Here is a 15012-nt window from a genome sequence, read left to right on the forward strand (position 1 = left end):
TGGCACGTTCCTTCTCCCTTCCCTAGGAGCCAAGTTCAAATTATTGGCAGCAGTGCTTCTGGCGGGCTCCAGGCAGCTTGTGGTGTAGCACAGAGCTGAGCCCTGCCAGGCAGCTGAGGGCAAGCACTGCTTTTGCCCTGGAGCCTGTCCCACCCTCTCTCATTGCCTACTTGTCCCTTCCACAACGTTCTGCTTTGTTGGCTGTGTAATTTGTGGGGCGCTGGGGCAGCCACTCTGATGTGAACTGTGGCCCAGAGAGCTGAAAAAGTCATTTGGCGGAGCACAATCAGAACAGGTACCTGTCAACAAGTTGCATCTAGTATGACTCAAGAGTCTGGGAAGGAGGAAAAACGTGGTTATACGCTCTTTCTTTGGCAGAGAAGAGCTTTCACAGTGGGCTGTGTGACTCTGGCATGTCCCCTTCCAGGAAGACTCTAGCAGTAGACTGTTTATGTGTCTACAGCAATTACTAGGAATTAAAACCAAGATTTCCAAAAGCCCACCAAAAAGTATGCCTGTGCAGCTACTGCTTCCTCAAATCTTATGGCGGGAGTAGTCTTGTGTGCTCCTGAGCTGGTGATAAGCATCACAAAATAGACTGCTACACAGAGAAAACTGCAAAACCATCTATAACAAAAATCCTGGGGGGCAGAAGGGAGGGAATAAAAATCAGTCTTCCAGGTAGGGAGGAGAGAAGGAACGATAGGGCTAAGCTATCATACATAAGTTATACAGTAAGGGCAAGGCCTGCAACTGCAGCAAGAGAAGAACCACCATGAGGTGAAGGTTTCACACTGAGTGATTGGAAAGGAGTTCAAGCCTATGCTTGGCTGAAGATTCCCTGGGATAAGCCATTGTGGCTGCCTTTTACAGGAGGAATAGAATTACTGAGCAGTGATGCTACAGAAATACCTATGGCAAGAGATGTGGGTGAGAGTAGAATGCAGCTTCTAATAGCACCAAGCAGGCAGAGGCAAGCTAGCTGCCACCAGCTAAACTGGGTACATCTAACATCATACACAATTCACAAATTCCAGTTCCTTTTAGATGTGGGGTAGAGATAATTTATTAGATTTTTCTGCATTAAAACTTCACAGGCAGTATAAAAACTTTTAACTGTGATTAAAAACACCAATTCTTTGAAAACACTGTTTAAAAACACTGATTGTTTAAAAACACTGATTTTTTAAAAACACTGAGTCTTTAAAAACCCTGAGTCTTTAAAAACACCTCATCTGGCTGGGAGTTACGGAGGTAAGCGCTTAAAGAAAAAATCTAAAGTTCTTGTCACACCTTCTTTGGGTCCTTTTGCACTAGATCCTGCTGGAGTTTTGGGCTTGTTCTTCGCCTTAGCAGGAGACCTGGAACCTTCAGCCTTTGGGTTGGGAGCTGCTGCTGGAGCCACGGGAGCACTGGGCTTCAGAAAGGAGCTTTGCAACTCCAGAGCAAAGTGGTAGTCCATGTGCTCTGGGAATTCCCACACCAGCACAAGCTGGCCACACTTGTCACAGCACTGCTGGTCTCCTGGTGAGGCAGGAGGCAGCGGGACAAGCTCAGGAGAGGGCGGAAAATTCTGCTCATTTCCCTCCATAGCTGACTGTAATTTCAGAAGGGTCCTGGAGCTGGGTGGAGTTGAGGGTGTTTGTGTAGCATCTGATGGCAGCTTCTCACAAGGAGGCCTCTTGTAAGGAGAAGTAGGGCTGGCATCGCTGGGACTCTGCTTCACAGGGGACTCCAGGTCACACTGCACAGAGGCAAGTCTAACACCAGCTCTCTCCTGGTGCTCTGGGGGGCTGGGCACAGGTGACCCTGCAGTGGTAGCAGTGGGCAAGCTGGTTGCTGCTGCTGCTGCTGTTTGTGATGGCTGCTGTTCTGCTGCCTTTTGGAAGAATGACTCAATAGCATTAGCTGGCTTCTGCCTAAGCTCTTTGCTTGGGCTTCTAAAGAACTTGACCCTGGCCCTCCCAGATGTGGTGTTTTGGCTCGTGGTGGCAGTGCCATCAGGCTGGGTGTCACCCATCAGGAAGGTGGCAATGCCTGCAGAGAGGGTGGCAGGCTCCGAGAACTTGCTTGCTGAGAGATGAACTGATATCAGCGGTGGAGACCTGCACAGGACAGACCAACATCAGCTCAGACATCAGCCTGGGAAGCAAGAAGTCTTTTGAGGTAAGACTTCAAGCCACATAAATCACTCACAGACAGGGGAACTGTAGTATCTGGCAAGAGGTGGGAGAGACGTTTCCTCTGACAAAACATTAGTATTGCTACCTCCAGAGCAGACATAGCAGGCTGCGTTGGGCAGAGCAGACAACCTCTTCCCAGAACAGCAATTCCTAAAGGGAAGGGCACTAGAGCAGGGGCAGACAACTGCCAGCCTGGACTTCCAGTCCACGACAGGACAGAGCTGCTGTGAGACAAGATGAGAGGGCCCTAAGAGAGCAGCAGCCTTGTCAGAGCCTAACAGACAGTACCTTCTTGCCTTCACGGCAGAGCAGAAGGAAGGAAGGAATGCTGAAGATGGGAGCTGTGTACTTTCATTTTCCTTTCTGCCCCAACGGCCTGCTCCCAAAAAGCACCTTTGTCCTTACGGTAGGAGAGCAAGGCCTCTGCAGCCCAGCAGGGCCAGGACAGCCTCGCTCCAGCTGGACACCCCCCAGCTGGTAGCAATCATCAGCTTCAAGTACAGAAGTCAGAAGTGTCTTGCCACATGGGGGGCTAGGAGGAGGCCAGGCTCTCATAGCTGTCCTACAGATAGGAGGTTGCTGCACGCCTCTGTGAGGGTGCTGGGAATCACTTTTCCTGCCCCTCAGCGTAACTCTCATGTGTCTCTGGCTCAGCCAGCACCTCTCACAGCTAAACCAGACCTGACAGGGAGGTGGCCCACTTTGTCCCACACTCACCATGCGGCTTGCTGCATCCCAGCCGCATTGCAGTTTTGGATGAGGGTGAAGGCGTCGTTGCACATTTTCTGTGCGTCGTAGCGGGACAGGGCACAGAAGCGCGACACACGGGTGTCCCCTTGCTGGCGGATGACCACCATCAGCTGCCGGGCCACGCGGTGGTTCTGCAGGGAGAACAGAGCAGAGATGAGCTGTGCTTCCAGCGACTCCTGCAGGAAGGGGGAGGAACGGCCGCGGGGACCGTCCCCTGCCTGGAGCCCCGCGCGACCGTCCTGTCGACAGTGCGGTGGGACGGTGTGTTCTGCTCGGCATGATCGCCAAGGAATGGAACACACAACAGCAAGTGCTTGTACAGCTGTGCCACACAGCATGGGAAGCGGTTAGTTGAGGGAAGCCTTGCTTTCCCTCAAAGGCAGCTGCGCCACTTTTCCTGGCACCGCTGCAGCGCCAAAGCTGGTGGATTACTCTCTCCCTGGCCTGCAGCCCACCATCCAGATTGGAGCATATCGTTTCCTCCCACAGCCCACAGGCACAGCTACATCAGCACAGGGCTTGCAAGGGAGCAGCAGTCTGCCAGGAGGAAGGTGCAGCGGCTTTCATGTCCCTGCATCCTAAAGCACAGGACAAGGCTCGAGCTTAGCCCTGCAGTGTTCTGAGACAAAACCAGCCTTCCAGCCATGCTCCTGCACACCTTGTTGCTTGGGACACATCAGCACATAGGCACACATCCATGGGCAAGCAGATTTCCTCCCTTGCCACACACCACCTTCAACTTCCTGCAAACCGCTCACAGCGCAAATGCACTGTGTGGCTCTGCCTCTGTGCCTCCCCTCCTTACCTGGGTCCTGTCCTTGTTCAGTCTGGATTCCAGCTCCAAGGCCAGCTGCAGGAGCCAGTGTTGCACCTGGACAAAACAGGAGTAACAGACAGTTTGGGCCTCTGCTCCCAGCATTGCCACAACACAAGAGCAACACTCCTCACACTGGGGATCAGACTGGAACAGACACAGACTATCACAAGGCCTCACATCTGTAGTACTCTTGGAGAAATCAGTCCAGGTGAGGATTCAACACTGCAGGCAAGGGCACTGTAGATACCACACAAGCTTTGCAGCATTACTACTAGACTTTGCCAAGTAATCTGGGTCCTCTGTCCTGGATTTCTCTTTCCATCTTCCTACAGCTCAGTGGGAACCTCACCCCAGCTAATAGGTAAAGTGCATCTTCCCTCAGTTTCAGGGCACAGTTGCACAAAAAAGCAGCTTTGCAAGCTAGTCTCAGTTTTTAGTGTTCTTATATTCTCCAATGTGAAAGCCAAGCCTTGTGCTAGATGTAGGCTTCTCCTACCGCCTTCTGCGTGGCCAAGGCTGCCCTCCCAGGGAAATTCTTGCTGCAGCCAATAGACTGGGGCAGGTACCGGTTTTTGACAGGTTCCTCTTCAATTCCTCTGCACAAGTCATAGAGCCAGGACCTGAAAGCCACAAAGAAAAGCATGAGGTGAAGGCAGCTACAGACAAGCATCACTGGGCTTCTGCTGAGCCACACTTTCAGCTCTGTGCAAGCTGTGACTCTGCCTCTCATTTTCAGCTCTGCAGTTGCAGCCACAGCTGAACAGCCAGGATTCCTTCAGGCCTTAACTGCCTGTCAGCACAACTCCTCTACCTCTTCCTGAAGTGGCAACAATTCATCAGTCTGCAGGGCACCTCAACTGCTGCTCTGGACGCAGAAGTGGTGTTTCAGGCTCCAGTCCAGCCCTGTAACTTCCTCTGTGATGGGACTGTCAAGACTGCTCTCTTCCCAGCCTGCTGGGAGCCATTCCACAGCTTTGCCCCATCCTTGGACACTGTAGAGGAAGGCTGAGGAGCTGGCTGACAGGCAAAATACTATCCTGGGGAGGGAGCCTGGGAGAAGTGAGACTGGAAATCTGTTGTGGGCCTGCCAGACCAGTGCTTCTCAAAGATGTCACTGAAGATTTACCTTCCAACCTTCCTAATAACAGCAGAACCACCTGTGACTGAAAGGGAGTCTCAGTTCCTGCCAAGTTTTGGTGAGTGGTTTATCATTACCCAGTTTTGTCTCCAAAGTGAGTCTGGAGTTCAGTCTCACTGAACTGTGTCAGCTGCCCGATGTACTCTACTCCCAGGATGTCTGTGATAGCAGTGCCAAGCTTGCCTCCCAGGTTACGGCTATGACAGAGAAAGGAAGAAAAAGAGAAAACTGAAATGAAGCATTATGTGGAGACTATGACCAGTCTTCTTGTAGCAGCTGTTCCTAGATGAAGACAGCTAGAAGCACTCAAGAACTAGCAGGACAATAGGGAACTCTTGGCACCTAACAGCTCTTCTGGTCACAATAAAAGGACAATAGGAATTGAGGTAGGAACTGCTCCTTGGTTCACCCTATTTTAGTGCTTCTCCCTCAGCTCCATCTTCAAAAATTGATCCCAAACCATGCTCTGAAGAATGCCTGACATGTGCCCCACTTCCTCCTACACAGACAGGACTCTTCCCCAGACACACCCCCCTCTATCCCTAGCAAGACACTGAAGGCAGAGAACAGCAGTGCAGGTCTGGAAAGCAGGACTAGGGATCTATTCCTCTGGAGCAAGTGGTGCTGGTAATGCTTCCCTACACCAGGACAAGTATTTGTGCACAATGGATGCTCAAAACCAAACCACATCTGTTCTCTAGGAGCACAGCTGTCACTCACACCGGGGAACAGCCTCCTTGCCCCCAGTTGCTCCTGGCTTACACTTTTGCACCCCAGCAATCCTCTTAAGCACAGTCCTTCCCAGGGAAAGGATGCCCACAGGCTGCTAATGGGCTCATGGATTGTGGTCACTTCACCACCAGGGCTTCAACTCCCAAGCACACTCTTCCTGAACGGTCATTTATAGCCATGAGGGATTACTGGCAGGATTCCCCCCCTATTTGTTACTGCAAGCATTGAAGAGCACACACTGTGGAGTTCAAAGCCTTTGCTGGCTGCTATCAGCAAGCATCAAATTGCTCTGTGCTGAGGTGGCCAGGAACAGCCCCAAGCTGCACTAGAGCAGGCAGCTCCCCAGTACTTACATGCTGCTGACGGGCAGTTGGCTGAAGAGCTGCGGCACAAACCGTGCTGACACCAGTGTCTGGCGGTTGGGCTTGTTTAACCCACAGGCCAGTTTTGCCAGTGTCTGTAACAGAGAAGAGGGTGGAAACCCTGTTATTACACACCATGCACTGACTTAATTGTGGCTCTACCCAACGGCTTGTGCTGCATCACCTCTAAGAGCTGCCATCAGATAACTGCTAGGAAGATTGAAGAACACCATCGCTTGTTCCCAGGTAGTATCTGCCTTGGGAGGTGACATGCACTGGCTGGGTACTCTGGAAGCAAAGCTGGTGCCAGACTTCTATCTCAGCAAAGGGCTGGACTCCTGCTCCAGGCAGCTTAGGGGATCTCAGTCTATCTCACCTGTTCTGGCTGGCTTAGTTTTCCATCAGGCAAGCATGCTAGAGCTTCCATAGCATCCCCACAATACTCCCCAGGCTATGTCTCTCACTATGTCTTGCCCCTTCAGCTTCTGTGTTTATCTTGCTTCTTCTCAATGTCACTATTTTAATCTTCTCTCTGCAAGATCCACAAAAGGAAATCTGAAATATGCAGAATTGCTAGCCTGGAAGGGACGTCCTCCAACCTATCTGCCACACAGTTCCCCTTCCCACTCTAAGCTACCACAGGATCAAGAATACACAGACCAGCTTGAAATATGTTTAGCTGGGTGTTCGGGCTTTTTTTGAGCAAGTCTAATAATTTCCTCTTTCACTGCTTTGCCACACATCCTATAAGTAAGCAAGATCTCTTGCCTGCCTATTGAACTATGACTTTTATTAATAGCCTGTCTTTCAGGCTTACAATTCTTTTCTAGACAAAGTAGATCCCTTTTCAGGTGTCCAGTTACTGTTTTTTCTTGTTTCACCGGACGCTCTTCCAAGTTTACCCACAGTAAGTGCTGCAAGCCGAACCAATCACTGAGACTACACAGGGAGAAACAATTTACTTTTTCTGACACCTTCCGTAAACCACACATGCTGAAACAGGATTCGCTGTTTCTACAAGAGCACTCGTATTACTGATTCATCCTGCTGCTTGTCCACAATAATTCCAGGGTACTTTCTGACTTACTGTGGCTTAGCCAAAAGCCTGCTGGTTGCTTTTTTTCTGTAAACCACAAAAAGTCTGTGAGGAGCACAAGAAGCACCGTTTGGTGATTTCAGACTATTTCTGGGCTTTTTCAAGCCCAGAATTTTCAACTCTAATTTAATCCCTCAGAACTCTCACAGCCCAAGCCCTAAGCCCCATCTGTGCTTAGCATCACCTGAATTCATACAGCTGTTCCCTTTCTGTAGGCTTCAGTGAAAATATTGGCTCTTAGCAGACTTCAGACAGATCCCCCCAGGATCCCACTTTAAACATCCTAATTTGAGTGCAATTCACTGAATAAAAGCATTATGGGAAACAGCAAGATTTTCTTCAGCTAGATGCATGCCCTTTAGACAACCTCAGTCATATCATGTTTTGCTACAGTATCATCAGCTTATGCAGCTCAGGGTGAGGTGTGTTAGGGTAACATCTCACATTTGCAGTCTCCCCTGAACATTCAGCCACTTATGCCATCAAAAAGGGCACATAAAATCAGTTTGACACTAGTGGTTCTTGATAAAACCACACCGTTATCCTCCAGGTGCTTCCAAATAGCTCAATTGATTGGTCTCATGTATCAGCTGGGTTCCTGGTGTACTCTGCCTAACAAGTTACCACACTGGGACGAAAACTCCCTTGGGAGAGTTTTCTGCAGAAAGAACATAAGCTTAAAGCAGGTAATCTCCACCTTGAGTTTCTGGCAACAGTGGCTGTAGCCAGAGAATGGATTTTACTGACACAAATTCCCGGCAACTCGGAGGCAGAACACCACCAGTTTGGGGCACTGAGGCGGGCTCAGTTGCTTTTCCTCTTTCTGGTCAGTGAGTGTGTTTCCCGCTGGCCGTGCTTTGGGTGATGCTCAGCCAGCTGCCGAGAGCAGCCGCAGGAGCACTTGGTGCATGACAGCAGCTGCAGAAAGAAACGGGCTTTGATGCTGCAGCTACAGAAGGTTTCCTGCGGGGTGAAACGCAGGGTGGTTTGCTGAGAGCCCCTAGCACTTGTTTCGTTCTGCACGTTTGTACCCACAGGGGTGAGCTGGCTGTGGAAGCACAGCCACCTGTAGGCTCTGGTAATCTCTGCACTGTGCTTGCTGCTGCAGATACACAGTTCTTCAGGGATAGCACAGTACATCAAAACTTCCTTACTCCCTTAAAAAAATTAAAATGCTGGCCATAGAAAATGGAAGCTGAGAGAAGCTGCTAGGAATATCAGGGATGTTCTCTGTTATTCTTGATGAGAGTAAAAAGGCAAAAATTGAACATCCCTTCCACTGGAAATTTCTACACCAGTGATCTTCCTCAGCTAGCTCATTTCTGCCTCACAGTCTGCTCTAGTTTCAAAGTATACTGGTGCAGAATGAGCTCCAGTACCTGTGTACAGCTGGGGATAGTTCCAGTTGTTTCTGTAGCAATCTAAGACTAAATTTATCTTCCTTAAACTCCAAAGCATCTGTTTGGTTTTTTTTTTTTTTTTTTTTTTTAGTCAGAGTCTGCATTTTTAAAGTCATACCTATACAGATAAGCCCCTTTTCTGCAGAATGAAAGGGGTGCTCTCAGCAAACCACCCTGCATTTCACCCCACAGGAAAGCCTCAGTAGCTGCAGCATCGAGTCCGTTTGTTTCTGCAGCTGCTGTCATGCACCAAGTGCTCCTGTGGCTGCTCTCGGCAGCTGGCTGAGCATCACCCAAAGCGTGGCCAGCGGGGTACAGACCAACTGACCAGAAAGGGGAAAAGCAATCCAGCCCACCTCAATGCCCCAAACTGGTGCTGCTCTTCTTCCGAGTTGCTGAGAATCTGTGTCAGTAAAAACCATTCTCTGGCTTCAGCCACTGTTGCCAGAAACTCAAGGTGGAGATTACCTGCTTTAAGCTTGTGGGTTTTTCACAGAAAATGCTTCTGGGGGACTTAAATCCCTTTTGTTCCTAGTGAGCTCACTCATTAGGGTACACTAGGAATCCAGGCAGTAAATGACAGGCCACATCTCTGGGATAACAACTTGTCTCATTTCCCGATGTCCTAAAATTTCCCTGAAGGTGTGATCACACAGGGTTGCATTCCCCACTTGGCTCATCTTCTATAGGAGACTCGTAAGTGTGTATAGGAGAGCATCTACAGCATATTTTGACTCCGCTACTCAGAAGAAATCAGGCTGATATGTTATGCGCGTACCTTGTTGTGCGAGATGCCAGCTGAACACCTGAATCCGGTGGCTTCTTCTACAGCCACTCTAATTTCTTCCACAATCACGGCCCCCATGGTCAGTTGCAGGTCAGGACAATCAGGGTTATCGAAAGACAGCGATGCTAGCCACTCGTGCAAGCCACGCTGGCGTAGCTCCTCTAGGTAAGGGACACAAAGAGGACCACAAGGGGACATAGCATGGGTGTTCCTTGCTGAGCCCAGCAAAGGGACCAGTAGCATCAGCCAGCCCCAGCCAGCAGCCACAGGATTCTGTAACTGCATGCCAACCACAGGAAGGAGAAGCAGGCACCTTAAAATCCATGCACTGGGGAAAACAGAGACCCCATTTACCACCCTCTTGCTTCAGGGGGGGATAAAGCTGCCTTGCCTCTGCTGATGGCATAGGGAGCGTTACCGATGCAGCAGGAGAGGACAGAACACGGGGGACGGCAGGGCTGTGGGGAGGTGCAGGGGGGGCGGAGGGCAGCACAAAGTGGCACTGTGCTCCTTTCTCGCTGCGCTGTAAAGCCTCAAAGCAAAGCGGGTCCGGGTGCGTACCCTTCCCGCCGGATTCGGGGCCGGGGTCTCCGGGCAGTCCCTGCACGAAGGTGCTGGGCAGCAGCGCTGCGGGCACGGGCCCGCCCTGCAGGGCGCGCAGCCGGTCCCGGGCGGCGCCGGTCAGGTCCAGGTACGCCTCGTCGATGCTGGCGCGCTCGATGGCGGCGAACCGCGACAGCACCTGCATCACCTCCGCGCTCGCATCCCGGTACCTGCCGGGCGGCGGGCACGGGCTCAGCCGCCGCCCCGCGCCGGGAGGAGCCCCCCGCCGCCACCACCGACCCGCTCCCGCTCTCACCGAGTGAGGTCCGCCTTGCCCCGCGCCTGCGGCACCCGCGCCAGCGCCAGCTCCGGACACAGCGCACGAGCCTCCGACGCCCACATCCCGCGGGACACACCGAAGGCGCGCGCCTCGTAGCTCACGGCGATGATCCTGCCAAGACACGGAAGGGCAGTGCAGGAGCGGCGGGACGCTGGGGAGGGAGCCGGGGTCGCCATGGCCGCCCCGCCGACCTACCCGCCGCCTTGCCACTCGGTGTACTGCACCACGGCGCAGGGGCGGCCGCGCAGCTGCGGGTCGAGGCGCTGCTCCACCTGCATGAAGAAGCAGTCCATGTCCACCAGGGCCACCACGCGCTCCCGGCCCCGCGACATCCCGCCACCGCCGCCAGCGGCTCCCGCCCGGCGGGGTGAATGACCGCGAGCCCCGCCCCGCGGCACCCGTAGTCGTGGGTGTGTCGTTCCCCCGCGCGGGGCACGCCGGGAGTTGTAGTTCCTTCTCCCCCTCCCCGCGCGGGGCACGCCGGGAGTTGTAGTTCCTTCTCCCCCTCCCCGCGCGGGGCACGCCGGGAGTTGTAGTTCTCGCAGGGTGCGTGCCTGTTCCCCGCCCGGGGCGCGCGGCGCCCGCTCTTCGCCCGCCGTCCTCATCCGCGCCCAAGGCGCATGCGCGGGAGTCGCGTCCCGGCGCGCCGCTCGTCCGGCCCGTGGGTGGCCGGTGGCGGCGCGCCGCCGCCATGTCCGCCGAGCAGGTGAGCGGCCTCTGCGAGCAGCTGGTGAAGGCCGTGACCGTCATCATGGACCCGGCGTCCACACAGCGGTACCGCCTGGAGGCCCTCAAGGTACCGCCCCGGCCGGGCAGGGGCAGGTGGAGGGAGGGCGCCGGGCTCCGGCCACGCGGGCGCTCCGTCCCTCTGGCCCCGGGCTGGACGAGAACGGGGACGGGCATATGTCCCGCGGCGGCCCTGAGGCGCGTGGGAGCCGTTCGCGAGGCAGGGGGAGGCGGCGGGGCGGTCGGGCGGCTGCCCCCGGGCGTGCTGCTTCAGGGATAGGGCTGCCAGTTCGTGCCCTGGTGTGTAACTGCGTGTCCCGGCCTCTCTCTCTCCCGCAGTTCTGCGAAGAGTTCAAGGAGAAGTGCCCCATCTGCGTGCCCTGCGGGCTGAAGCTGGCGGAGAAGACGCAGACGGCCATCGTCCGGCACTTCGGCCTGCAGATCCTGGAGCATGTGGTCAAGTAAGGCGGCTCGTCCTCGTCCCGCGCCGCCGGGCCAGCCAAGAGTCCCGGCCTGCCGCCACCCCGCCGCTGGCGTGAGGTCTGCGCCCATTCCGGCGCCTCCCGCGCCGGGGAGACACTTTCAGGACGCAGGGAGACTGTTCTGCATCAGAGGACAGTTGCTGTCCTGTTTTGATCCTTTTCTCCTCTGTTAAAGAAGGAGAGGGGAGACTGGCTTTCAGGCGGGTTGGGAAGGTTGATTTACAGAACTATAAGACACGTTGACATCACAAGATGAAAATAAACCCACTGGGTTACCAGTAGGTCTTTGCAGTGTTCTCTGTCATTAGCCTTGTGCTAACAAAGAGGCTTTGTATTAGTTCAGTTCTGAGATTCCTTTCTCTGCTGCCTCTATAGACCTGATGCTTTGTGCTTTGCTTTGTGCTTTTGCTGCTGTGTCTGTTGACCTCGGTGGGGCACGCCCATTTGCCAGCAGCAGTTTTAACTCAGCCTTTTCATTAAGGGATTGGGTGCTGGCAGAGGCAGAGAGCTGTAGTGTCTCTAGTTTAGGTAAAGAAGCTAAGCAAAAGTTCATTGAGAATCCAGTCAGAGATCTTTACAAGTGTTTTGACTTGGTGTCCTGTTTGTTTGTTTTTAACAGATACCGCTGGAACAATATGCCTCGCCTAGAAAAAGTTTATCTAAAGAACAATGTCATGGGCCTCATATCCAGTGTAAGTACTTGCTACCCCATGCTGATCTCTGAAATTCTTTCACTTGAAGACAAAATGTGGGAGCAAATGGAAAAAATACACCAGATAATTAGCATAGAGGACCTGAATTCAATTCTGCCTTTTATTGCTTTTTCCCTATGCAACTCCAGTTGTTTCAGTGCTTTTCTCTGTCTTGTCGGGTGAATAACCATGTCACCTCACATGGCAGGAAGTTGTGAGGCTTGTATAACTTATGTAAGGTACTTTTTCTTTTCTTAGGAGGAAATCCAGTAACTTTGGATGTTCTTATCCTTTGCAAGGATACTAAAGTTGTTATCTTAGTCATGTTTTCTCTGTTGTTCTGATTGCTCTCATGACCAAGTGACCTTCTTTTGAGGAAAATCCCTCTGGTTTCCAGAATTCACTACTTATGGATGCTTGGGAGTGTAGGAGTGTCATCTAAGGTAGCTGCAACGAAGAGCTGCCCAATATTGTGTTTTGTTTTGTTGTGTTTAGTTTCTGTGGTTTTTAATATTTGCAGACACTGTGCTTCCCAGGTGAGAATTATAAAAGGCCTTATCTTTGCTGTTTTGTATAACTGCCCCCTTTCTGTCACAGGGAACTCAAAGTATCTTGGAGGAGGAAAGTCACATTAAGGATGTTCTGTCTCGCATTGTGGTGGAGATGATCAAGCGTGAATGGCCTCAGCACTGGCCTGACATGCTAAAGGAGCTGGATACCCTCTCCAAGCAAGGGGTATGAGTCAGAACTGTCTGTTCTCTTTCGCTTGCTCATAGTGTGGGGTTCAGTCTTCCATCATCCTGACTCACTAGTGGTGAGGTGAGGCAGGCTGATGATGGACTCAAAAATCCCTGTAAGATTAAACTATTCTAATAGAGAGAGGACCGTCCTCCTGTCTTGTTTTCCCAAGTTATGACTTGTATCTTCATGCGTGCTCGCTTTCTCTCCACATCTTTGAGCTAACCTCTAGAGATTTTAATGTTTGGACTGTGCTGATAGAGCGTATTTTATTTTGGGACATCAGGAAACCCAGACAGAACTGGTGATGTTCATCCTCCTACGTTTGGCAGAGGATGTCGTGACTTTTCAAACTCTGCCTACCCAGCGACGACGAGATATCCAGCAAACTCTAACCCAGAACATGGAGAAGATCTTCAGCTTCCTAGTAACTGCCCTGCAGCAGAACGTCAACAAGTACAGATGCGTGGTAAGAGTTTCCTTTCCTTGGGCTCAGTCAGTGCTGCTGGTATTTAGGTACTGGGGAAGCAGGTGCAGAAACTGTGAAATCTGTTGCTGTCACTGTGAGGTAGGATATGCTGTGGCCTGGGGAGCTGGTGTGATGAAAGAGACTGAACACACCAAGTTGATGGGGTTAGTGTTGATAGTTTGGTATTGCTAGTGTAAATGGCTTGAACGGATGTGTGCTTCATCCTTACTGTTGGAATGCCCTGCTGACACTAGGGGTGTATGGCTTAGCAAAATGAAGGTGTGGTTGTGGTAGAAACAGGTAGACTTGGACTCATGTCTGCTCTCTCGTGCTGCAGCGGTGTATTTGAGGTGATGCACCAAAATGCATGTGAGTTTCTGATGTCTCAACGTGCATCTGGGCCTCTGGTCCTTTTCTCCATGAGCTCAAGTTAGGAAGCCCTTTTTTATGTCAAGCTGTGGTGAGGAGTGCTTTTCTCTTTTGTGTAAAGAGAATTTCTTTCCTGAATTCTTACCTACAGTCAGAGATGTGCAGCTTGGCCATGATGGATGGCGAAGAAAGTTTCTAACCCAGTGTGTTCCTGTGAGAAGGAAGTAGATTTAAGAGTGAAGCACAACTGAGAAACCAAACTAGCAACAAGTTGCTTAGGTGTATCTCTTGTGCTTTTTTTTTTCTGTGAATTAAAATCCAGAGTTATACTAAATGTGAAACTGGAAGGCAAAGAAAAACCCTCTCCTACCTGACTTCTGTAATTTTCCTGATGCACTGAGAGGCTGAACAAACTCCCCTTTAGAGCAGTGCAGTTCCTGGTGGTGGGTGGGTGACCCTGGTGTGTTTTGTAGTCTGGTTGAAATGCATTTCCAGGTAAGGTTTGCATTGCAATGCTTGAGACTCTGAAGTGTGGCTGCTTCTGCTAACGGTGGAATCTTTCTGATTGGCAAGGTTGGAACACCCCAGGAACAAGAAGTCCTCACCACTCCACAGGTTAGCAGATCTTTGGGATGTTTATGCATAAGGTAAATTCTGAGGGTTTGGTGTTCACTTACCTGTCTGCACATTGAGGCTGGAGTAGATGACAGACAACTCCCCCAGACCATAATAATCTGCTTATAAGTATGATGGATTAATTGATAAGCATATTTATAAGGTGGGTCATTTATTAAATGTTTGGGACACAAGCCAATTACCTTAAATTTGCTGCAGTGAATAGATCGATAAACAGAGTTTCCAAACCTAAACCTTGTTTGTGGTATCTTTGCATCTGAAAAACAAATCAAACTTGAGTGTCTGAGGGACTCGCTTGCATTAGGCAAAAAGATGGTGCAAGCAGTGCATTGTTGCTGTTAAGTGTCTGGGACTGGGAGTCAGGCTGTAAGCTGTTGCCCCAACTCTCTCCAGCTACCTTTCTGACCACGGAGAAATCACCCTTTTCAGACCTGAATCTTGGCACATAAAAGCCACCAGCATTTTTCAGAGTCTGACTTTTGGATGTAAGATGCTCTTGAAGGTGGAAAATGTCTTCCCTGGAGGCCTCCAGGAAGCACCAAAATGCCTTTCCTTGTCCCCTGTGTCTCCCTGGTGCCTGCTGACTGGAGTGTTATCTTTTGGATGAGAAGGAAGGTGTGACTTAACTTGCAGTTCAGTCCTGTTGTCCTACCTCTCAGGGGGCTGTGGTGGTGGTTTTGTTGGCTGCAGCAATGTCCTAAGTGGGAGACTGTGATGCAGCCTCTTCCACTAGGGAGCTGTTCTGGCTGCCT

The 15012-nt window shown here is 51.6% G+C and overlaps 2 protein-coding genes across 4 annotated transcripts in view; one reads left to right on the plus strand and one right to left on the minus strand.

Annotated features, from left to right (window-relative positions):
• Window positions 1-1162: 1162 nt before the first annotated feature.
• POLH (DNA polymerase eta) lies at window positions 1163-10480 on the minus strand. The gene is made up of 10 exons (XM_029965074.1): window positions 10344-10480; window positions 10125-10259; window positions 9827-10038; window positions 9257-9426; window positions 5974-6077; window positions 4966-5085; window positions 4247-4370; window positions 3739-3804; window positions 2901-3064; window positions 1163-2105 (listed from the first exon to the last, which is right to left on the minus strand). The coding sequence occupies exons 1-10, from the start codon at window positions 10478-10480 to the stop codon at window positions 1247-1249; spliced, it is 2091 nt and encodes a 696-aa protein (XP_029820934.1). The 3' UTR covers window positions 1163-1246.
• Window positions 10481-10801: 321 nt separating this feature from the next.
• The window catches only part of XPO5 (exportin 5), a 29717-nt gene continuing 25506 nt past the window's right edge, over window positions 10802-15012 (plus strand). For 2 of the 3 annotated variants that reach the window (XM_018085200.2, XM_018085201.2), the window contains exons 1-6: window positions 10802-10944; window positions 11214-11335; window positions 11976-12048; window positions 12646-12783; window positions 13073-13255; window positions 14198-14239. In XM_018085200.2, the coding sequence (XP_017940689.1) occupies window positions 10840-10944; window positions 11214-11335; window positions 11976-12048; window positions 12646-12783; window positions 13073-13255; window positions 14198-14239 (663 nt within the window). In that variant the 5' untranslated portion in view covers window positions 10802-10839. The remainder of the gene's footprint in view (window positions 10945-11213; window positions 11336-11975; window positions 12049-12645; window positions 12784-13072; window positions 13256-14197; window positions 14240-15012) is intronic. The other variant, XM_018085202.2, reaches the window with a different exon arrangement.

This window comes from Manacus vitellinus, unplaced genomic scaffold (genome assembly GCF_001715985.3).
Source record: "Manacus vitellinus isolate BGI_N305 unplaced genomic scaffold, ASM171598v3 scaffold_8_pilon, whole genome shotgun sequence".
Taxonomy (NCBI): domain Eukaryota; kingdom Metazoa; phylum Chordata; class Aves; order Passeriformes; family Pipridae; genus Manacus; species Manacus vitellinus.